Genomic DNA, 24607 nt, shown 5'->3' on the forward strand with positions numbered 1-24607 from the left:
TGCTAAGGGTACCCACAAAAACTAAAAACTAAAGAAATGAGAAGAAAACTAGTGCAGTTTGGCCACTTGAATCTCTGTAATTTGTATTCTTCCTTGTGCTCTTTAGCAATTTTCCGTTGCACAATACAGTGACATCAAGTGGTCAAACATTCCACACGGTCCCTTAGATTCTGAAATTGTTTTTACATTCCCCCTCCAATAATTACCCAATTCATTGTTCAATTCATAAATGAACGGGTACAATCATTAAACAGTAAAACACAACTATTACATAAAGACAAACGTTGATTCGATCTGCAACTTCAGTGGAAATGTTTAAATCGAACCTTAAAACACTCTTCTATTCTATAGCACATGAATAACCTATATTTCATGTCGACAATATCTGTGTATTATTTGTTATTGCAACATCCATTGCAACCTGGTCCTCCTGGAAAGGGGATTCCTCATGTGCACTCTTCTCAAGGTCTCTTCATCTTCCTCATGGGTTTCTGAGTTTTTCCTTGGCTTCATGTAGATTTTAGATGAGGGGGTGGTGTAATAATAGTCATACCTGTCAACCTGTATGTTTTTGCCGTACAAAGTATGTTTCTTATTCTTTTTAAGACTTGTACGACGTACAAGAAAATCTGTACGGAAAAACGCAAATTTGTCAATAATGCGTACCATCCGGCATACACCCACTATCACGAAACGTCAAATCAATCAAGTCAGACGAGTTTGCCGTGGTAGCCTCTATCTCGGTATCGTTTTTTTTCGTTGCAAACGAAGCGAGCGTTTTGATGCTACTGTGCGCATGCGTCTGCCGCCTGGGGACTTCCCATCATGCATCATTCAACATCGGATTTCATGTGGTAGTTGTGTAGTGAAAAGAAGTCCGTCTCTTTTTAGAGAACCGGCTTTTTCGGCTCAACTCATTAAAGAGAGCCGGCTCTCAAACGGCTCACTTGCTTTGATGCATTATATTACGAATTATTATGTTGTATAAAGAAGTTAAGAAAAAAGGGAAGTATAAAAGGAGAAAATGAAAAAAGACAGGTTTGTGGTTATCCCTTTAATCAGTATATCACCAACAATAATTTAATGCAGAAAATGAATTCATAATTTGAATAAGAAAATGTATTATTCTACTTATGTAGTATTTCCTTCTACAGCGAATGTCCAAGCTACTTAATTTTTTAACTTTTTCTATAATAAACCTCATTCATGTCGAGCAACTCGGTATCTCGAAACAAAATGTTAATTAACAATTTATATGATTCAATGAAACACATGTACAATACAACATGTTAAACTACATTAATAAACACGTTTGAAGAAAAAAAATACGGTGTAAGATTATTTTTTTTAAGGGAAAATAGACAGTTTGTAAGGGCAATGAGCCCTTGAGCTTGACATGTATGAACATTCTACACGGTCCCTTAAATTCTGAAATTGTTTTTACATTTGCCACCTCCAATAATTACCCAATTCATTGTTCAATTAATAAATGAACAGGTATAAACAGTAAAACACAACTATTACATAAAGACAAACGTTGATAGATTTTACCTCATTCACGATTTAAATAAAGAAAGGAAAACTTTGTCACGTGATGTAGGCGGAAAAGTCTAGCAAACGCTCCAATCTGTTTAATTTGTTACAAATGCTTACTAGATAGAAAATGTTTTAAAAACCAAAACATGTTAAAAAATGTGTATGCTTACAGGTAGAGGTTTTGAACCTAACTTTGTTTTTTTTCGTGGGAAACATTAAACGTCTTCCTGCGCCACGTGACGAACGCGGAAGTGTTTTGACAGACTTGCCAGGGCATGGCGCTCGGACGTCATTCATGCACATGCTAGTTTTTGTTTTGGTCCCTTCGCTGTGGAAACATGTCGGAATTATTGCTTAAAATCAAAAACAGCGTACCCGCCAAGACTTCCACGACTTTAACACAGAGCGACTTAAACCGTTGGGGCTTAGAAGGTAACTTTCCGAGGCCTCAGCATCAGGGTTGGGTAGGGTTACTTTAAGTGGATTACTTTCAATTACTTTTGGATTACTCCAATACCAAATATGCTAATAAAAGACAAAAGAAACTAAATATGAATACAATTATAACTCACAACACGTGGTAAGCTTTCTCTCCTGGCTTTGATCTCCGGCAAAACTACCGGTAACCTAAAATGCGAGAGAAGCAAAATGAAAATAAATCCAAACAGCTTGCCAACATAATTTTTGCCGTTCCATGTATTCCGTTACTTCCCAAGCCTGCACAAAATTTAGTAATTTTATTCATATTTGGTTTCTTTTGTATTTTATTAGCATATTTGGTATTGGAGTAATCCAAAAGTAATTGAAAGTAATCCAGTTAAAGTAACCCTACCCAACCCTGCTCAGCAGCAGGAAACTTGAATGAGTTCATCGATTGATAAGGAGGCAAACATACAGTTTGTGTTATCGCCTTTCAATAGGGATCCAACTGAGGACTTACCAGCTGCGGGGCGTCCAGTGGCTGACTCAATGCCAGAAGAACCAGCAAGGGTGTATCCTAGGGGATGAGATGGGATTGGGAAAAACTTGTCAGGTTCGAGGAAATTAAGTTGCTCAAAAAGTTGTGTGCGCCCAATTTTGCTTTACATCACAGTAGGTTGACACAATAGACCCCCGGGATACGGCAACTTACAACGTTTAACCTTAATGGTGTGAAATTATTTTTTGGGGGCCTTGTTTTCAAGTCAAGTCATTTTTGTTTGTATAGCCCTTAATCACAAAGAGTCTCAAAGGGCTGCACAGGTTATTGCCAACCACAGACTATTATTACAGACTATTATTACACCATCCCCTGGTCTAAAACTTACATGAGGGCAAGGAAGAACTCAAAAATCTCAATATGAGGAAAATGAAGAAACCTTGAGAAGGGACGGCACATGTGGTAATCCCCTTTCAGGATGACCAGGCTGCAATGGATGTTGCAATAACAAATAATACACAGATATTGTCAACAAAAATGATAGGTTAATCATATGCAATAGAGTAGAAGTGTGTTTTAAGCTTAGATTTAAACATTTCCACTGAGGTTGCAGATCGAATCTCAGGGGGAAGAGAATTCCACAGCACCGGTGCCCGGATGGAGAACGCTCTTGAAACTGCGGATTTCTTCTTGGCTCTTGGGATTCCTAGTACACAAGCATTTTCAGAGCGAAGGCTCTGGACCGGAACATAGGGTGAAATTTAATCTGAAAGATATGAGGGAGAAAGTCCATGCATGACTTTGTATAATACCAAGAGAACCTTAAAATCACATCTTAAGCTAACAGGGAGCCAATGCAGGTTAGCTAAAATCGGGGTAATGTGATCAAACTTTCTTGTCTTAGTTAAAAGCCTCGGTGCAGCATTTTGTACCAGCTGAAGGCTCTTGATTTTGGACTTAGGGAGACCGGAGAGTAGTGCATTACAGTAATTGAGACGGGAAGTAACAAACACGTGAATTATAATCCCCGCATCTGACTGAGACGGCATAGGACGAATTTTAGCAATGTTGCGAAAATGGAAGAAAGCTGTTCTAGTAATAATCTTCACGTGTGTTTATAAGGACAGATCGGGGTCATATATGACACCTAAATTTTTAACTGAGTCACTCTGGGTTATCTTACATTTGTCAATGTTCAGAGCAGTTTTTGAGAACAAGTCACGGCATTTAGATGGACCAATAACTAACATTTTGGTCTTTTCAGAGTAACAACATTCACAACATATTCCCACTGGACCACAACAACAACAAATGTGCATGTCTCAAAACGGATCAATTCAAACTTTGCAGTGTTGGTGTTAATGCATATATATATGTATATCTCAGATGCATGACTTTTTTTGGTCAAAGTCATAAAAAATGCTGGTCTGCTATTAATTTTGCATTACCTCCTAAAATGACCTTTATCCTTATTCAGTTCAGAATCTCGCGCGCTTCATAAAGATTTTGCAAGTCGATGATACTGTATCTTTTTCATTGTATTGATTCAATATGGGTCGCAAGGCCTGCGGTGATGCTAAAGATAGAAGCAGAGACATGTTAAGCATGGAAACAAAGCTTGCCATTATCAAGAACTATGAAAAAGGCGCACAAATAACCACATTCACTAAGTTGCATGGCTACATCTGATCGTCAATTTGAATTGTTATTAAAAAAGGGGGGTGAACAAAGCAAGGAGATCTTCTAAGGTCATGACTATCCTGGCTAACGGGACGTTTTAAAATTAGTTTCATTGTTATTCCGCTTTCGCTGTCCCCACGCCCCACCCATCCTGCATCCACCCATTACTCCACTTGACCAGCTCAAGTCATGTCACAAAAAAGGTTATTACAATGTCATTTTTACTTAACATGTATATTTATTTATGGTACTAAATAATGTACATGTATATTATAGAAACAAAGTACTTACTCTATATTTTTTTGTTTTTTCGTGTTTTTATCTAGGGTGCCGAATCTTCGGAATGCATTACCTACGCATCACCCTAGTTTTCTATGTCCCACCGTATGATTTATTTTGGCATTCTCCACCTCAGAATGAATTCATGTCATATCCCAGGGGTTTACTGTCTTTTTTTGTTTTGTTTAAATCACTGACGTTTGCTTATCTCGTTATGGTGTTTGGTTGCATGTTATGTTTTACCAATTCAGACCATCTCCCTGCTGGTGTACATGTCCGGCAATCTTAAAATCAAAGGTCCCTTCCTAATCCTGAGCCCACTATCTGTAATGGAGAATTGGAGGAGTGAGCTGGAACGGTAGGTCTTCTAAGAAAAGAATCCTCCGCCTATTTAATTTTACTTAGTCTTTTTTCACCCCCAGTTTCTCGCCAGCTTTAACTGTGCTGTGCTACAAGGGAGACAAAGACCAAAGAATGGAGATTCAACGGGATGCGCAGGACTTCCACATTCTACTCACCACTTATGAGGTTTGCGAGCCTGGATGATTTTTTGTCTTGCTATTTCTGATTTTAATAATCTTATTATTCCAGCTCTGCCTAAAAGATGCTTCTTTTCTGAGACGGTGAGTGTCTTCCCAAATGTTTTCGTCAAGTTGACAATTTTTTCGATTCCTTAAAAAAAACTTTCTTATCAAGAGTTCGGAATTTAAATAGTGGATGAATGGCGGTAACGTGACTGCATACAAAACAAGTCTGATGGATTAGTGGCATTCAGGACGTCCACAGTTGTAAGGTCATGGGATGAAATCCAGCTACCAGCCTTCCTGTGCGGAGTTTGCATGTTCTCCCCGTGCTTGCGTGGATTTCCTCCGGGCGCTCCGGTTTCCTCCCACATTTCAAAAACATGCATTTCAGGTTAATTGGCTGGTCCAAATTGTCCCTAGGTGTGAATGAGCGAGGGAGTTGTCCTTCTCTGTGTGCCCTGCGACTGGCTGGCAACCAGTTCAGGGTGTCCCCTGCCCACTGCCCGAGGACAGCTGAGATTGGCTCCAATATTAATGCAATATATCTCATAGAAAGAAAACACATTTAAATGGACACTGTAATATTTGATAACTAGATGTCGCTGTGTTGTGTAGTGCAACCGAGATCGAGTGTTACAAAGCACAAGTAAGAATACAAACAATGGTGACTCAAAATGACCAAACTATACAATTTTCCTCTCGTTTATTTAGCCCAGCCTTTTACAGGGTTTTAAGGGATACCCATTATTCAATTAATATTGTTTTTTTTTTTAATCAATGAAGTTTTTTTACCACTGGAAGGCGCTAAATTATACATAACGTCCCTTTTAATATTATAGTGTACAGAATCCCTAAATCGGTCGTTTGATTATCACTGTAATTCTCGATTTTGTCCTCTAGATGACGCCCTATACCTTTGTGGGTTCATCCGCTTGGAACATAGATCCTAAAATCGACTTTAATTAGCTTTTCTATTACCTGAATTATTTCTTTCCTCACCCAATGAGCTTTTTTTTTTCGACTTTTCAAAGATATTTTTATGTTTTTGCCGAATGTCAGGTGGAAGTGGAAAGTCCTGGTCGTAGATGAGGCTCACCGGCTCAAAAACCAAAAATCTTTGCTGCGCAAGACCCTGACTGAAGTACTCTTTGCACCATGTTCACATTCATTGTGTTCATTATTGTGCTCAGTAATAACTCCTTGTTTAGTTCTCAGTTGGCTTTCGGGTTCTGCTGACCGGCACTCCCATCCAAAACAACCTGCATGAGCTCTACTCCCTGCTAAGTTTCATCCAGCCAGCCATCTTCTCCGAGAACGATGCAGACGGTTTTGCCCGGTCGTATGCGGACGTGCAAAGCCAACCATCCCTTGGTATGACTGACCAAATATTTTACATTACTAGAATGTCTGCAACCGCTATTGTCTGTTGCCACCAGCTGAGGACCTGCAAAGCGTCCTGGAGCCCTTCCTGCTCCGTCGGGTCAAGTCGGAAGTGGCGGTGGACCTGCCCAAGAAGACAGAAGTTGTTGTGTACCACGGCATGACGGCCCTGCAGAAGAAATATTACAAAGCCCTTCTTATGAAAGACGTCGGTGAGTTGAGAGCAAAATATTTGTGAGCTATGTTGGAATATTTTTACAATGTGAAGGTTATAGTATTGAAAGTTAGATTACCACTGAGGCCCAGCTCTGGATCGCGACACTGCTCTCATGTTTTCTAACAATACGCTTTTAGATGCATTTAGCAGCGAGCAAAACAACAAGACCCGTCTGTTGAACATCCTGATGCAGCTGAGGAAGTGCGTGGACCACCCCTATCTGTTTGACGGTAAGGAAATTTAAATCACCTCAGGTAAAATATAAGTACAATTGGGGTGGTGATAACTTTATTTATTCTGTTTATAATATTGGACACCAGCAAATGAGTTCGCATCGGATGCCAGTTTGTTATTTTGACTATTATTGTGCGCTGATGTTTGTTGTTTTTACTTTTATGCATTGTTTACATCATTTTCACTGTAGCCCAATCTAATTGCTGTTCTTTGATCACCACTCCCTTTAGGATGGACTTTTGTACCTGTTAGAATTTCTTATCTGAGGTTTAGGCTCTCTCCCAGCAAGTTTAAAAGCCATTGATGTCTTCTTTCCTTTTTTTTTGAGTGTCTAAGTGTTTCCGTAGTTAGCACATTCGCCTAAAACGCGAAAGGTCTCGGGGTCCAGATAGGGTGGAAGCATATGTTGGCCTGGAGAGGAATGGGCGGCACCAGGCTGTACTTGCCTAAGACACACCACAGGAAACGGTGGCCCTACAACCCTAGTGGTTAAGGGATCCAACCAACTAACTAACTGTAAACCTTTCAGATGGGATATCCATCCATCCACCCATTGTCTTCCGCTTATCCGGGGTTATGTCGTGGGGGCAGCAGCCTTAAAAGGGAAGCCCAGACGTCCCTATCCCCAGCCACCTCCTCCAGCTCATCCGACAGGATCCCGAGGCGTTCCCAGGCCAGCCTAGAGACATAGTCTCTCCAGCGTGTCCTGGGTCGCCCTCAGGGCCTCCTGCTGGTGGGACATGCCTGGAACACCTCCCGAAGGAGGCGTCCAGGAGGCATTCTTATCAGATGCCCGAGCCACCATAACTGGCTCCTCTCAATGCGGAGGAGCAGTGGCTCTACACAGAGTCCCTCCCGGATGACTGAGCTTCTCACCTTATCTCTAAGGGAGAGCCCAGCCACCCTGCGGAGGAAACTCATTTCGGCCACTTGTATCAGGGATCGTGTTCTTTCGGTCGTAACCCAGAGTTCACGACCATAGGTGAGGGTAGGAACGTAGATTGACCGGTAGATCGAGAGCTTTGCCTTTCGGCTCGGCTCCCTCTTCACCACGACGGACCGGTACAGGGTCCGAATGACGGCAGACGCTGTCGATCTCAGATGGGCTAAATTTAAAAAAAAACAATTAATTGTCTTTAATCAGGAGTGGAGCCAGAGCCTTTTGAGATGGGGGAACATCTAATCCAAGCCAGTGGGAAGCTTTGCCTTCTGGACAGCATGCTGGCCTACCTGCAAGAAGGGTGGGTTGCTGCTGCGTGAGCCTGGGTCTCGTCCACATGTACCCTTTTCCGTAGCATCAATTTTACAAAAGGCAAAAATTTAAGATGGAAACGTGTACTTTAAAAACAATGACAGTGAGTGAAATCAATGTTTCCAACAACCAAAACATTTTAATATAACATTTTTACCTCAATGACATTAAAGGAACAGTGTGTATTATGTAGTAGTCAGTGGAAAATAAATATTGATTTGAAAAATAAAATTCACAAACTGTCATTTAAACGTGCATTTTTAAAATCACTCGCAGGACTAGCAATTTGCTTTTATTTTACAATACACGAGTCTCACAGGGTGCTGAAATAGTTGTCCGCCATCTTGCTTTTACAGGTACAAAAAAAAACCCCTCAAATGTTTGGGTAAAAAGAAGAAGTGCCTTTTGGTCACGTTGAGTCTCCCTAATTTGTTTTCTTTTTTCTGGCACTTGTTTTTGGTTGCACAATACAATGCAATGACGTTTAGTTGTCAAACAATATACCAGTACATTGTCCCTTTTAATTCTTGTTTTTAAAATTATGTTTTAGACAATATTAACTTATTTATTTTGTAAATGGTAGTTGATCATTGTTTTAAAATACATAAACGATACCGACTACTATAAAAATACAATGTCAACAAATAAAAAATATCTCAAATAACACTTAACGTATCAGGCATTCCACTGGGAACAATTACAAAGTGTAATAAAAGTAATTATATTCGTAAAAAAACGAATTTGTAGCCCCAATGTGTATTATTCGAACACTAGATGGCACTGTGTTGTCTGGTACGAGTGAGGTCCAGTGATACACAGCACAGCGTGGCGCCAGAAAGCCGGACAAACATTGCCCCGATATACAAAATCACATCTATTAAATATTGAATAAAATTCATAGAAATATCATTAAATAAACTGCATTAACGAATACGTTTAAATCTTTATAAATTTAGTAAACTGCCGGTTTTAATTGAATAGGAAAACAAAAAGTTTTTGTTTATGGAATAAGAGAAAGATAAGTCCATGGATACAATAAACACCTAATAATAAAAATGCAGTAATTGATAAATTAAGTACACTATGAACTGGACATATAGATATTACATTGAGACTTTAAGTGGCTTCACATTTATTACATTATTTGTACTAAATTAGATATAATTTTTCCGTTTTGCAGCGGCCATCGTGTTTTGCTCTTCTCCCAGATGACCAGGATGCTGGACATTATTCAGGACTACATGGAGTACAGAGGTAGGATGCCGAGGGTGTCCCCAATATTGTGAATGCATTGAGCGAACTACTTTTTTGCAGGTTACAGCTACGAGCGTCTGGACGGCTCGGTCCGCGGCGAAGAACGGAACTTGGCGGTAAAGAACTTCAGCAGCAAGGATGTTTTTGTCTTCCTGCTCAGCACCAAAGCAGGTGAACTCGTACATGCTTTTGATTTTGCACATTCGGCTGAAATGTGCGTTTGTGTGGCATTTGTGTGTGCGTGAAAGGAAAGTGAGCGCTTGATGACCGCGGATAAGACTTGCGGCAGGATGAAAACAAGGCCATCGCGCCACTTCCTGTCACTTGCCCGGTAGCTTTCAGCTCTAAATTGTAACTGCCTTGCATGAGACTTGAACAAGTAAGTCAGTAGAAAGGCTGATTTGGCTTAGCGTTGTTTTGGAGGGTTAAACTAACTAACGCAAGTTTCTAAGGCAGATTACATAAGTATTTTAAATCATCTGTATAGTTGACTAAATAAAGTGCGTTATAGCCACCAGGATCCTGATGAATAATAACAAAGGCAATCATTCTTGCAGTAGTTTTTGTACATACAATTTCATGTATACACATTGACAAAAAAGGTTGAAAAACTGCAGAGGATTTATTTTCCCATAGCTATGCATTTTTTCTTTTGTTGAGTGTATAAGAATATGTTTATACAGTACTGTAATCCCTCGTTTATTGCTGTAATGGGGACCAACAACCCCCACAATATGCTAAAATCCTTGTACTAGTCTTTCCCCCATTTTTATCATACGTTCCCCGGCCCCCACTTGCAGCAAGTGTCAACCGCGGATAATGGATCGAGGTTGCACAGGTGCATTTTATTTTAGGTTGAAAGAACAGAAAAAAAGAGCCGCCAAATGTGACACAATTCTACTTTCTCAGCCCCTGCTCTAAGCAATAGTCGACTGGGGCTAATGTATTGCTGCCAAAATAGTGGTTCTTTTTAGGCAAGACACTATGGAACGGCTCATTTGCAGAAAGAAAATGCGCTCTGCCGGCCGCTGCTCACAGTAATAGTCAACCGGGGACAATAGCTGGCGCCCACAAACGTGCATTTCAATTTAGGCGGGCCAGATCAGCAAGCCTCCTGATGTAGGTGCTTGCTAATGGTCCCCGCTTGCAGCAATATGGCTTCAGGGATAATGGGCTGTGGTCTCTTGAGTGCTGTTCATTTTAGGCAGAAATACAGTAACAAAAAAAGAGCCACCAAGCCCAACAAGAGTATGCTCTTCTGCCAGTCCCCTCTCTCTGCAACTCACTATCAGGGAGAAAAGATCGCAGCTGCATGAGTGCAGTTCATTTTTTTGGGTTGACGGAAGGGGAAAAAAGATCATGATGCATCAACAAAAATGTGCTTTTCCGGCCCTCACCCTGCAGCAATATGTGATCAGGTATAATGGCCTTTAAGAGGCAAAGGATTGCAGTATATGTATATATGTATTTTTTATTTTTTTTATACATTTCTCTAGCCTCAAACATTTTATACATTTCTTTTTTGAAGATGTTTAACCTTTTTTTTTCTCAATTTTTATAAATTATTTCTTAAATATTTGAAAATATTATTTTTTTTGTTCAAATTGATTTAATTGCTCAAATACTAACATTTAATTAATTGTGCCCACACACAGGAGGCGTGGGCATGAACCTCACAGCCGCCGACACGGTTATTTTCGTGGACAGCGACTTCAACCCTCAAAACGACCTTCAGGCAGCTGCACGCTGCCACCGGATTGGCCAGAACAGGTGCCCTCCACAATCATGTCATCCTCATGCTGATGTCATCTTAAAAATTTAAAAAAAAAACTTGTGTTCACGCTATATTATTATTATTATTATTGTATATCTATTTTTTTGCTTTATTTTTATCACAGTGTCTATTTTTGAAACATTATTTAAATGCTCTGCATTCTACATGTTACATTGGGTATTTCTGATGCTATATCTCTTATTCTATTTCATCTTTTAACATGATTTTCAACACAAGGATATTGCTGGAAATGTGAATTCCCCTATAGGGATGAAAAAAGTATCTATATTATCTCTGCAATTTGAGTGTCACATTGCCTTATATGTTTTTAGCCATTAGCATCCCCTTAAAATGTAAAATATCTGGATTAGCTTTCTACAAAGTCTTGCAGGAATCAAATCATTACTTTTTTATTTCATGCACCCTTAGGGGGTATTGATTTTTTTGTTACTTTTTTATCATGGAACTTTGTTTTAGACCGGTGAAGGTGATCCGTCTGCTGGCCAGAGACACGGTGGAAGAGATCATGTACTCGCGCGCCGTTTCCAAACTGGAGCTCACCAACACCGTGATTGAAGAGGGACGATTTTCGCTGCTGGAGCGCGCTCAGTCCGCAGCAGCAGGACTGCAAGTAAGTCTATACCATCTCTTTCAAATAAAGGCACCTTACTTCTTATTTATGCTCATATACATTGAAATCACGGTTTTTCCCATCCATCCATTATCGGCACCGCTTATCCTCAGTAGGGTCGCGGGGGAGCTGGGGCCCATCCCAGCTATCTTCAGTCAGTGGGCAGGGGACACCCTGAACTGGTTGCCAGCCATTCGCAGGGCACACAGGTACAGACAATTTGCTCGCTCATTCCCACCTAGGGACAATTTGGACCGGCCAATGAACCTGACATGCATGTTTTTGGAATGTGGGAGGAAACCAGAATGCCCGGAGGAAATCCACGCATGCACAGGGAGAACATGCAAACTCCATACAGGAAGGTTCAATCTCATGATCTCAGAACTGTGCCGTGCTGCCCTGCTGTTTTCCCCCTTTTTTAATTCTTGTGTGACCTTTACTTGCTAATTTATAAGAGGAGTTAACAACATGGTGCCCCCTAAGAACAACTGATTAGCCCATGAACTTTTTATGAAAAAAGCTCACCAGTGATGGGTCATTGTGATTTTCCTGGAAATTTGATTTCTACCTAGCATGAGAAATCATCAACATTGATGAGCATATTCAAATATAACAAAGAAATCTCTTCATCTATCTGGTGGGCTTTAAATTAATTATTTATCTTGCTCCGTTCGAGTTGTCAGATTTAGTGCAAGACTTATTTCTTACAACATTATCCCGTGGTATTAAATCCTTCAAAGTAAAAAGGTCTTAAATTTGAGTGTATGTCAAATAAATTGAGTTTGAAAATGTCTTAAAAATATTCGTTTTTTCTAGTATTGTGATATAATTTAAAAATGTGGGAGATCTTACAAAACCCAGAAGTGTTTGGTCTTTAAGTTTTGTAGAATAGTGACTTGATAACAGCCACATTTAATCAGAGTATATATTTTTTAAATGTACTTTGGGATTTTCCTTGGCTCAGCTCAGTGAGATCTTGAAGTTTGGTGTGGACAAGCTGCTGTCTTCTGACGAGAGCTCGGTCCAGGACGTCGAACTGGAGAAGATCCTCGGTGCCTCGTGCAAAGGTTGTTGGGCGGTCGAACAAGATGACACTGGCGAAGAGCCTTCTTTTTTGCAAGAGGACGAAGACAGCGACTCAGAACATGACAGGCAGAGTATGTTTCGCTAACTATCAGCTTAATAGATTCTGCATTCAAAGTTTACAAAAAAGACAGAATTTTTTTCATGTATGGTTAAGCTGGCCACCTGTTTTTCTTCCAGCTCACATGTACTGCTTTGAGGGCAAAGACTACAGCAAGGACCCCAGCTCAGAGGACCAAAGGAGTTTTGAACGCTTGCTAGAGGAACAGCTCGCCGAGCTGCAGAAAGCCGGCGGGGAAGGAAGAAGCCTTCGAAACAAAACGGATGTATGAACTGGTCACCACTACAGACACACAAATATAAAACAAAACAAAAGCAATGAGGCAATGATAACTTTATAGTTCAGTAGACACTCAAAATAAGAAAAGTCATCAATGAAATTTGAACTTGCAAGGAGAACAGGGGAGGACAGTACACGAAACCTTAAGATGCAATAATTACAATCTCTTCTAAAGGTCCCCCTCTGAGCCTTTTCTTTTCATGAAATCTCGATTACAATACACTGATCCTCCCAAAAGCTTGTGGAAATCAAAGAACAGCAACATTAGTCGCCCGTATTGACAAAAGTAAACAGTGCATAACTGTCAAACTACAGAACAACCCTGACAAATCTCTTGGCGGTCCAATATTAAAAACCAAGAGAAAGCAGTATACATTTATCAACAAAAATCAATTACTGCAGTTGATCATCCTTTTTTAAGTCAAGGCACACTTTTTTTTAACAGAAAACCTCTCTAGGAATACCACTTGTAGTAAATGTCTCCACACTGGCTGGGCGGGGAATTTCTTATAGCCGACCTTGACTGGGAACAACCAAGCCTGCCATCCTTTCCTCCTGCGGGCATGCAAAAGGTCCTAGTATTTTACACTCTCTTTCGCACGCCTCCTCTCAAACCTCTTCCCATGGGACCCATGGTTCAACCACATTACCACATCTGGCCTTGGGGTTTTCTGGGGAACTGAGGAAAATTGCAGTCTGTGCCCCAGGTCTACACTCCTTTCCCATGATGAGGCCTTTTGTAGAAGGTTGCTTTTTGGCATTGTGTGGTTGCCGTTTCTTACATCGCTTTTGCTCCAAACTATTAGCAAGGTTCTTCAACACCTTATCGTGGCGCCCCCTGTATCTTCCTTGAGTGAGTGCTACTTTACATCCCGACAGGATGTGCGTCATGGTACTCCTTTCTCCACAAAGCTCGGAAAAAGGGTTCTCCCTCAAACCCCATTTGTGCAAGTTAGGTGGCGTCAGCAGTGTGTCATAAACCGATCTTGGCAGAAAAGGCTGCGAAAAGATTCAAATCCCCACAGATCTCCCCATGTGATCTTCTTCCTGGGTAGGTGCTATTGGGTCCATGCTCCCTGGGACGCTAGTGCCACTGCTTTTGCCTTCCGGCCTTCCTCCTCCATGCTTAGTATGCCTTACTGGATCATGGCTTTTCGGTCCTACGTTCCTGCCTTTGTCTATTGCTGGTTGTGGGAAGTCCCAAAGCCCTGTCTACTTGTGCATGGTGTTCCGATGATGTCACGGAGTGTCAGCATACTTTCAAGCTGTGAGGATGCCTGCATGCCTAACTTGTTTACCCTGGGAGTCACTTTGTCATTTTGACTTTGCACTTAGCAACCTTGAATTCCTCCACTACGGATGAAAGAGGGAGTTGGAGCTGCGCTGATCTTATACACATGCCTGGTTGGTTGGTTGGATCCCTTAACCACTAGGGTCCTAGGGGCACCATTTTCTGTGATGTATTTGGGCAGGTACAACCTGGTGGTGCCCATCCCTCTTCAGGTCACCACATGTAAAACTTGAAAGGAATCTTAAAAGGTTTGCCTAATCCTCAACTCGGTTCTTTTATCTTAGATGCTCACTATATTATAATAAGGAACCAGGATATGGCAAATTCTCCTCTAATTATCTACTGGATGCCAGGGAGATACAGTACACAGCTGCGGAGCCTTCTTCAGCATGACACGGAAGAAGTCTGACTTTTCAAAAAATACTTTCTTTGACGCAGACCCACGCAGGGGGGAATGACACAGCCTTAATGTGACTGTGTGTGACTCAACGGTCTTAGCTAGTTAAACTTGATAATGTATGCAAGAGTGCTTAGATGATATAAGTCGCCAAAGCAAGGATTAGTCACAACAACCGAGCGGGTGAGCTCAAGTCTTCTAGCTGATATCTAAGAGGCCTAATCTAACAGAATACCAACCATTTCCGGAGGTACTTGTAGATCTATGCTTGTCATCAGAATGTCATACAGTCATCAGCCCCATGAGTCCTGGCAGCACTCCATGCTGATACAGCCTTGTACAGAAAAACAAGAAAAGAATGTCGGGATCAATTCTCAAAAATAGTCAATAGTTGAAAAGGTGCCTGGAAAATGTCCTAAAATATTATAATAGTGCAATACAATATAGTGCATTGTAACAATGGTGCAATGAAAATTGTGAAATAACATGAAATGTTAATTGAAAATTAGTAAAATAATGCATAAAACGACTGGACAATTTCCCGCGGCACACCAGTGAGCTTTGGTTGTGGTACGAATCAGTAAATAAATTCCACCGCACCCGTTTTTCACCTGCCAAACGTTTTTCCAGGCGTTGCCAGGAGCAGGTCTTATCTTCCCGACTAGGAAGCGGCGCCCTCTGACCGAAGCGGAGCTGGTGCTCCGGCGGCAGAAGCGCGAGGAATCCCGGGCCAAGCGGGCCAAATACGAGGCGGAGGCCAAGAAGAAGCAAGAGGAGAAGAAATACAAAAAGAAGTAAAACGCTTTGTCAGTGTATGCGTAGTTTGGCTGCCATTCCTTCTTCATTGTGTCACTCCACACAGGATGGCATGGTGGGCGTCCCAGGGCTATGAATCCCGCTGCCTAAAGTGCGAAGAGAGCGAGGAAGACAACGACGAAGAGGACAGCAGCAGTGTGGACTCAGCCTACTCGGACAGTGGCGCAATAAACTATGTCCTGGGAGATGTGACACATCCTCATTCTGCGCGTGGCGACGCTATTATTGTCCACTGCGTGGGTATGTTTAGTTCCCTCTTCTTGTTGGCATTATGTGACAGCAAATCACTGGCTTCAACATCCTCTCGTATAACAGAGGTAAGGTCGGGGCTAAAAAATCTAGCCGACCAATTAACTCGATTAGCTGGACGGAGCCGGAAGCAACCCCGAGATATTTTATTTGCGGGGACTCGGGAGGAGGAGAAGTAATTAATGATAACAATGACAGGTGGGTAATAGACAGAAAGGAGTGCTTTCAATTGACATTGCAAGAGTTTAATTTAGTACATGTTGTGATGAGGCAACCACTGTTTTTTGGCGTTTCCCGTGGCTTAAACTACTCACTGCCTCGAAGCAGCTTAGCGCACTGAGATTAGCCTAGTAAAATCACAAAGAGTTGTGACAAAATACTGATTTAAACATGGTGTTCTTGCACATCATGGGCTACAGTACTAGCTGTGACACTGCCAGATCATTATGCATTCTTTTTTTTTATTTTTTTTTATTTACTATCAGCACCTTGTTTTGGTATACAGTACATCTTTTTAAACATTTTTTTTTTAAATCAGCAAAAGAAAAGCACGACCCGAACGTAATGATTGACATTTTAGGCCTGACATGGGTCAAAATCCGGTTCGGGCTCGGGCATAAGCTTAAGTTCTTACTTCTACCGTACATACTTGAATATAAGCAGACCACCTTAAACTTCTTTATAATCGCCACATACTGAAAGAAATATGTACCAAAAAAATATTAGTAAAATGTGTACCGAAACAATGCTAATTTTTTTAAATGTCTAGAAAATAAATGTGAATATATCAGTATTACAAATATAAAATCAAACTATTTAAACCATTTACTGTACCTTTAGCAGCACTTCAATTGCAGACATCATTCTTGAATGTCACAATAATTTCTGTCTTTCGTCTAGATCCTTGTTGGCACGATTTTCCACTTTTCCTTATCACTAACTTTTTGGGGATCCATTATTATCGGCAAAAAAAGGCAAATAAACACACTACATAACAATTAATAAGATGTGGTCCCTCTTAATTAAAGACATTCCGGGGCTGATTGACTGAACAGGAATAAGAGATTGGACAAGGAGGGGGATATACGGACAATGGCTATCCCTGTCTTGTCATCATTTTGTTTAATGCGCATGTAAGCTGACCCCTTGATTTCGTTATTGTATTTTATAGTTCTGAATTTGGCGTATATGCAAGCATATATAGTGAATAACAGAATTCAAATAATATAGGAAATGTTTCAATATATTGTCTGCTCGCATATACAGTTCACTGGATACAAATCTAGGCAATAGGGAATGAATGAATGAAGGAAGGAAGGAAGGGAGAAATGAATAAATGAATGCTTACTCCACTGTGTGATGTCAGATGACTCAGGCTGGTGGGGCAAGGGAGGCTTGTTCACGGCACTGGAAGTGCGCTCGGACGAACCCCGGCGGCAGTACGAGCTGGCAGGAGAGATGAAAGGTGAGGAACCTAAAGTTTGGTGCCATGTTTTTTTGTTTTAAATGACACCAGAAAGATATTCCCCTTTTTTAACAAAGTTATCAAAAGAAAATAATAAAAAAAATATTGTGATGTATGGTCACATTTGAAGAATTAGTTTTGAAAGTCATAAATATAGACGTTTTTTTAATTCCAGTTTTCTAAAGTCTTAAAAATGTAAACATATTAATAAGATTTAGATTTGTAAAACTAAAAGTTACATCTATCAATTTTTCTATCTTTTTTTAATTATTCACCAATTTACTTGCCTTAAGCTGTGGGGACCCTGTGAAAGTTCTGTTTTGTGGCAAAAAGAGCGGCACGCATCCCGACAAAAGTGTCTTCTGCAAGTCCCCCCTTCCAGCAATTTGCTATCGTAGATAATGGATCGCGGCCGCACGTGTGCAGTTCACATTTTGGTGCACAGAATGGCAAAAAACAAGGCCAGGCCCGACAAAAATCCCTCTAATGGTCCGCGGAATACTATTCGCCCCTGGGAAGCGATGGTAGGGATTACAATTTTGCTAAGTATAGTGAATAAAGTTTGGAGCCAAGGGTTTAAAGCAAAACACGGTGAAGCAATAATTAGCTTTTATGCATAATAGCTCTAAACGGTAAACTTTTATGCTTAAAAAAACGTAGCAACATTTCCTGTTAAACAGTGATTCAAATATTTCATCACATTTTATAAGTGAAACGTCTCATATATGCTTAACGTTATTTCCCCATGACGACGATATCCAGACTTGGATCTTGGCAGCGTGCTTTTCTTCCCCATCGACGACAAGCAGTCCCGCCTGGAGGGAAGCGATCACGTAAGTTCCGAGCACAGGCTTACTTTCGAGCGTGTGGGTGACTTCCTCCCCTGATGTGTGCAGCGATAGGACCCCCTGAGTTTGTTTCGAACGTGTTGTGCTCTCTCCTTAGTTGGCCCTCATCGTAGCGCAACAGCGAGACAAAGCCAACAAGTTATCGGGCATCTTTCTGACGGCGCTCGACGAAGGCCTTAAGAAGATTCACGCAGCTGCAAAACAAAAGAAAGGTGGACAAACGTCTCAAAACAAACCCGATTTATCCTTATCGTTAGTGTCAAATGATGAAACGGAAATGGAAAAACAGTTTTAGCATTGTGAGAGTAGATTTCCATTTTTTTTCATTTTATTTCATATGTGTACAGTGGACACTCGTTTATCACGAGGGATAAGAAAAAAAAACCTGGCAAGCAAAATCTGAGAAGTCTTTAATTTTTTACAATTATCATACAATTAAATACTCTATTATACAGTACATTGAAATCAAAGAATAAACCCTTTTACAGGCCCAAGTATTCCTGTAAACATTTGTTTAGTTTTTTTTTGTTTTTTAATAATAACAGAACTCTCTTCAGGACTGTTCAGCCAATCGGAATGCAGAACACAATGCGCGAAAAAAATTTGTGTAGCAGTTAGACTGTAAAAGGTGAACCTTGTTAAAGCAAGGAGTTACTGTATGTTTTTACAGGTATTTCAGAATGTTTTTCCTTTAATCAAAAAAGACTATATACACACACCGGTATTTTTTTTAAGGAGGGGAGTATAATATTACTAGCACGTGTTTATAACTGTGTTATTACAGAAATACATATTGAGTAAAATAGCTCAGTTTTCAGATATTCTAGAAAAAACACATTTTTAAAATAAGTTCCAAAATGAGGTTCATTTTTTATTGGAAATTGTATTTTAAAAAATGTTTTTACAGGTATTTTTCTAATGTTTTTTCTTTCAAACAAAAATTGTTTTTTCCCCTTTTTTATGGAATAATTACACAAGCACACATATGGCAGTTTTTCGCTACAGAAATAAATATTGAGTAAAAAAACAGAGGAAACATAACTCAAATCAACACTATTCTTTAGATATTTTATGAAAATAATAATTATAAAGAAATTACTATTTCTCGTTTGTTTCTTACCAACACTATGTTGAATTTTATTCGAAATCCTTTAATTATGATGAAGAGGTCATATTCTTAACATTTTGTCACAATTTCAAAAAGATCTATCTTAATTTTTTCGGCAGGTTTTTTTTCACTTTTAACATTTCATTCATGAAGAAAAGAAAAATGACGAATTGGAGATAAGTCATTTTACAGTAGTATATGGATGATATGTCTTATAGCGTCAATATCGTCTTATCGTTAAAAAAAAAAAAATCAGTCATGTTTGATAATAAATTAATTTATTTTTAGTCGTATCAGATGTTTAAGAAGATTAAGAACAGTTTAACGAATGAGCACACATAACAGTATATTTATCAGATTATTTTAATAATTAATAAGATGATAGTCATTTCCTATTTACAAAGAAATTTATTTTTATTAAAAACAATCCTTGGTAAATGTTTTGTCCATAAAAAGGGGATTATTTAAATCCTTTTAATCCCATTAGGAAATTCATTACATAGTATATCCATATGCACCGCTTATCCTCAGTAGGGCCGGGAGGGGGCTGGAGTCCATCCCAGCTATCTTTGGGTAGAGGGCAGAGGACACCCTGAATTGGTTGCCAGCCAGTCGCAGGGCACACAGGGACAGACAACTCACTCGCTCATTCACACCTAAGGATAATTTTGGACCAGCCAATTAACCTGACATGCATGTTTTTGGAATGTGGGAGGAAACCGGAGTGCCCGGAGGAAACCCACGTAAGCACGGGGAGAACATGCAAACTCCACACGGGGAGGGTGCCATTGCTAGAATTGAACCCTGGACCTCCGTATCGTGGTGTTGCGTGCTAACCACCTATCAGCGGTGCCACTAGATAGTATATTCTTTAGTATATTATTATTATAGTATTATATTTTTTTCCTGTTTTCAGCCATACCACCCTGAACACGCTCTATCTCGTAAGCTAAGCAGGGTTGGGCCTGGTCAGTACTCAGATGGGAGACCGTCTGGGAATGCCAGGTGCTGTAAATAGGTCATTTGGCGAACGCTCTGCTGCAACAGCACCCACTGTAACCTTCTCCTCCACCCCTGGTACAGTCAGTGAAAAGACATTTTCCAAATGAATTGAATACATTAATTATAGTAAGATTTATTAAAGAACAATATACAAGTATTTACCCCATCACTTGTGTATCTTTTCCTATGAATTGTTATATAACCCAGTGATTTTCAACCACCCTGCCGCGACACACTAGTGTGCCGTGAGAGATCGTCAGGTGTGCCGTGAGAAATTATCCAATGTCACTTTTTAAAATTTTATAAAACAATTAGGAATCATTTTCTGCAAATATTATGTCATTGTCAAGTGTGTCTGTGCTGTAAAAACTGGGGGTATTATAAATTATATTGTAATTAAACATACTGTTCAGTATCATTTTATAACATTTTTGGTTAGTGGTGTGCCGCGAAATGTTTCCAATGTAAAAAAAAAAAACGTACCCTTGCTCAAAAAAAGGTTGAAAAACACTGGTATAACCTATACCATGTGTTTTATTATATTATTCTTCTGAGAATTCATGTTGTCCTTGTTTTGCAGCATTGTGAGCGTGAGCGCCGGTCGTAAATTATCAGATTTAAATTCATGTTGCAGTTTGACACGCTGCAGGTTTGAGCAGCATTTTAAATTCCCGAGAACGGCGGCGTCAGCGCGGCTTCACGGTTAGACTTGACTGACGGGATATGCCGGCCCCCCCAACGGCCGCCGGGGTTTCTTTGTGGCTACGCCGGAATGCATGCTCACACATCAAAGTGTCCGCTAATAACTCGATTAAAATGGAGGAAACAAACATCATTTTTCGTATTTATCCAATAGCGAGCGTGCACCTGCCCCGTATCGGCCACGCCACCAAGGGCTTCAACTGGTACGGTACCGAGCGCTTGATCAGGAAACATCTGGCGTCAAGAGGTGTTCCCACCTTCATGTATCCTTTTTGGGGACAAACTAGTGACAACTAACACACCTGCAGGTTTCGCTTAAGGGGCAAGGAGAAATATGCAAGCGCAAGTTTCCAAATGGATCTGGACTTTTGGTTTTCTTTTTAAATATTATTACTCCAATAGTTTGATTTTTTTGCCTCACATCAATTTCGTAGCTTTTGAAAATACTTTTACATTTAGAACTGTCTTTATTGTCATTGATATCAACATAGTGTACATTGTTTACAACAAGAATAGACTCAGGGATAAACACGTGATAGAGACTTAAAAATTACAAATAAGATCGAAAGAATGTCAGGATAAATACAGTATTTTTTGTGTATTTTTCACTCAAAACGAACTCAACATTTGGGTGTGCATTATATACAGGGTTGAGTAGGGTTACTTTAACTTGATTACTTTCAATTACTTTTGGATTACTCCAATACCAAATATGCTAACAAAAGAAACTAAATATGAATGAAATTACTAAATTTAGTGCAGGCTTGGGGAGTAACGGAATACATGGAACGGCGAAAATGATGGCGGCAAGCTGTTTGGATTTATTTTAATTTTGTTTCTGTCGCATTTTATGTTCGTTTTGCCGGAGATCAAAGCCAGGAGAGAAAGCTTACCACATGTTCTGAGTCATCATTTTATTCATAGTGACTTTTGTCTTTTATTAGCATATTTGGTATTGGAGTCATCCAAAAGTAATTGAAAGTAATCCAGTTAAAGTAACCCCACCCAACACTGATTATACACGAGGTTTTATGTTACCATATTTGTGAAACAATTGATCACACCATCGCAAAACATTGGATGCGTCTTACCTGGAGGACTGTTTACAGAAAATGAAGAAAACAGTAGGGTTAAATTGAAGCCTTTTTTTTTTACTATTTGATGTATTTTAGTGTTTATTTTTTGGTATTTTTCCCTGTTTTTTTATGTGCAGTTTCCCTCTTATCACCATATTTTTTTAGACCATTTATTCACAATGTTATTATATGTATTTATAACCTCTCTGACCACTTTTGAGGTCTTTACCTTCACCTGACCGACAGATACTATCACAGTCGGAACAGCAAAAACACAGCTGCCCCCGCAGCCACCCCCTCGTCTTCCTCCCAGGAAGAGCATTGCTTGGCCACAGACACGCGAGAGACGTCCTCCTCCAAGATGTCCCCCGGGCTGCCTTGCTTCATGAGGGGCGTCCGCGTGCTTTTCTACAACCTGACGGCAACGGACCGAAAGAGACTGGCTCGCTACCTCATCACATATCCTTGGGAAGTGCCACATTGCACAGTAGAATTTAACACAACTAGAAGTCAGACATGATGTGCTATGTCAGAGACGTGCAGTCACGGGAGGAAGGAGAGGAATTTTCTCATTATATTTTGAATATGAGTAATACTTAAGTATGTAACATGTTATTCTCCAGAGCGTCTGAAGATGCAGAGTCAAGCACGTAATTCTCTTGCCTCAAAGCAGAGATAAGTAATGAAACCAATGAATTTGATTTGGTGCTCAGATAGATAGATAGATACTTTATTCATCCCCGAAGGGAAATTCACATTTCCAGCAGCACCCCTGAGCTGAGAACAATATTGCTCAGCCCCAATCAATAGGCTACGTGATGATATTAGCAAGCTAGCAGCAAGTCAAACCATCCCCCCAAAATTTTCTCATTGCATGGATTTTTTCATAATATGGAATCACCTATCTATTGTTGCTTTTATTCAAAAGGAGAAGCACATAAACTTTATTTATAAGCTAAGGAAGTCAAGTCAAGTTTATTTGTATAGCCCTTAATCACAAAGAGTCTCAAAGGGCTGCACAGACCACAGATTATTGCAAACCACAGACTATTCTGACACCATCCCCTGATCTAAAACCTACATGAGGGCAAGGAAAAACTCAAAAACCTCAACATGAGGAAAATGAAAAAAACTTTTTAATCCCCCTTCCAGGATGACCAGGCTGCAATGGATGTTGCAAACACAAATAAAACACAGATATTGTCAACATAAAATATAGGTTATTCATATGCTATAGAATAGAAGTGTGTTTTAAGCCTAGATTTAAACAGTTCCACTGAGGTTGCAGATCAAATCTCAGGGGGAAGAGCATTCCACAGCACCAGGGCCCGAATGGAGAACGCTCTCGAACGCGCGGATCTCTTCTCGGCTCTTGGGATCACTAGTAGATCAGCATTTTCAGAGCGAAGGCTCCGGACCGTCCATGCATGATTTTGTATACTACCAACAGAACCATAAAATCACATCTTAAACTAACAGGGAGCCAATCCAGGTTAGCAAAAATCGGGGTAATGTGATCAAACTTTCTTGTTTTAGTTAAAAGCCTCGCTGCAGCATTTTGTACCGGCTGAAGACTTTTGATTTTGGACTTCGGGAGACCGGAGAGTAGTGCATTACAGTAATCAAGACGGGAGGTAACAAACGCATGAATTATAAACCCCGCATCCAACTGAGACAACATAAGGCGAATTTTAGCAATGTTGCGAAGATGGAAAAAAGCTGTTCTGCTAATATTCTTAACTTGTGTTTGAAAGGACAGATTGGGGTCAAATGTGACGTACAATAAAATACTTGTTTCTATGCTGCACTTTATATATTGCTTTCTTGCGCTGTCAATCAAATGATGAATAAGATGTAGTTTCATTCATTTGTAAATCTGACTGCCTCACCAGACCAGACACCAGCCTTATCGCATGTCACTGAAAGTCACAGATTAGTAATCGTAACAGTGTCTAATAACTTTTACTTCTACGCCTCAAAGTTCCTTAGCAACATTGCACTTATGATGGTGATGAAGAGGAATTGATGAACGATGAGGTCACTCACATCGTTGCCGAGCTGGAGCACGAATTCCACTCTCGGGTAAGCCACGGGAATTTTAGCTCTTAGTCGCAAAATCAGAGCAGATACCCATGCAGATTATTCTGTGTTTTGTCCCGCGTGAACGCAGGAGCTGCGGGAGCTTACGCATCGCTACCAAACAGCCGTGTTGGTGCGCAAAGCCTGGCTGGAGGCCTGCTTTTCCCAACAGAAACAAGTCCAAAGCGCACTCTTTGCACACAATCTCACATGATAGACTTGTGTATTTTTTTAGTACAATACTAGAAATAAATTCTTTTTTTTTTTGTTTTTTATATTGTTGGCACGAAGCGAGATCAAGCTGGCAGAAAGCGTTTGATTCATAGCACTGATTTAAAGGAGAAAAACAATCATAAAAATGTGCTGTGCTTCGCACGGCACTGTGAGATACGCTCTTAAATTTGTGCATGTCTGAAGTATGTAGAAATGTACCTGTAAAATATTGAGATTAGATTGAGTTGATAATGGACC

General features: G+C 40.2%; 1 protein-coding gene across 1 annotated transcript; it reads left to right on the forward strand.

The window, feature by feature from the left end:
- Positions 1 to 1795: 1795 nt before the first annotated feature.
- On the forward strand, positions 1796 to 24607 carry chd1l (chromodomain helicase DNA binding protein 1-like). Its single transcript, XM_088349378.1, has 25 exons — positions 1796 to 1968; positions 2457 to 2569; positions 4666 to 4772; positions 4837 to 4942; positions 5006 to 5037; positions 5998 to 6079; positions 6147 to 6309; positions 6375 to 6530; positions 6673 to 6765; positions 7914 to 8010; positions 9202 to 9275; positions 9336 to 9446; positions 10931 to 11045; positions 11527 to 11680; positions 12645 to 12837; positions 12944 to 13089; positions 15422 to 15585; positions 15654 to 15847; positions 17223 to 17321; positions 18084 to 18154; positions 18267 to 18381; positions 21136 to 21244; positions 22304 to 22513; positions 24055 to 24139; positions 24228 to 24607. Exons 1-25 carry the CDS (start codon positions 1875 to 1877, stop codon positions 24348 to 24350), a joined length of 3006 nt encoding a protein of 1001 aa, XP_088205504.1. The 5' UTR covers positions 1796 to 1874; the 3' UTR covers positions 24351 to 24607.

Source organism: Urocampus carinirostris, chromosome 12 (assembly GCF_059441175.1).
Source record: "Urocampus carinirostris isolate Australia breed hairy pipefish chromosome 12, RoL_Ucar_1.0, whole genome shotgun sequence".
NCBI lineage: Eukaryota > Metazoa > Chordata > Actinopteri > Syngnathiformes > Syngnathidae > Urocampus > Urocampus carinirostris.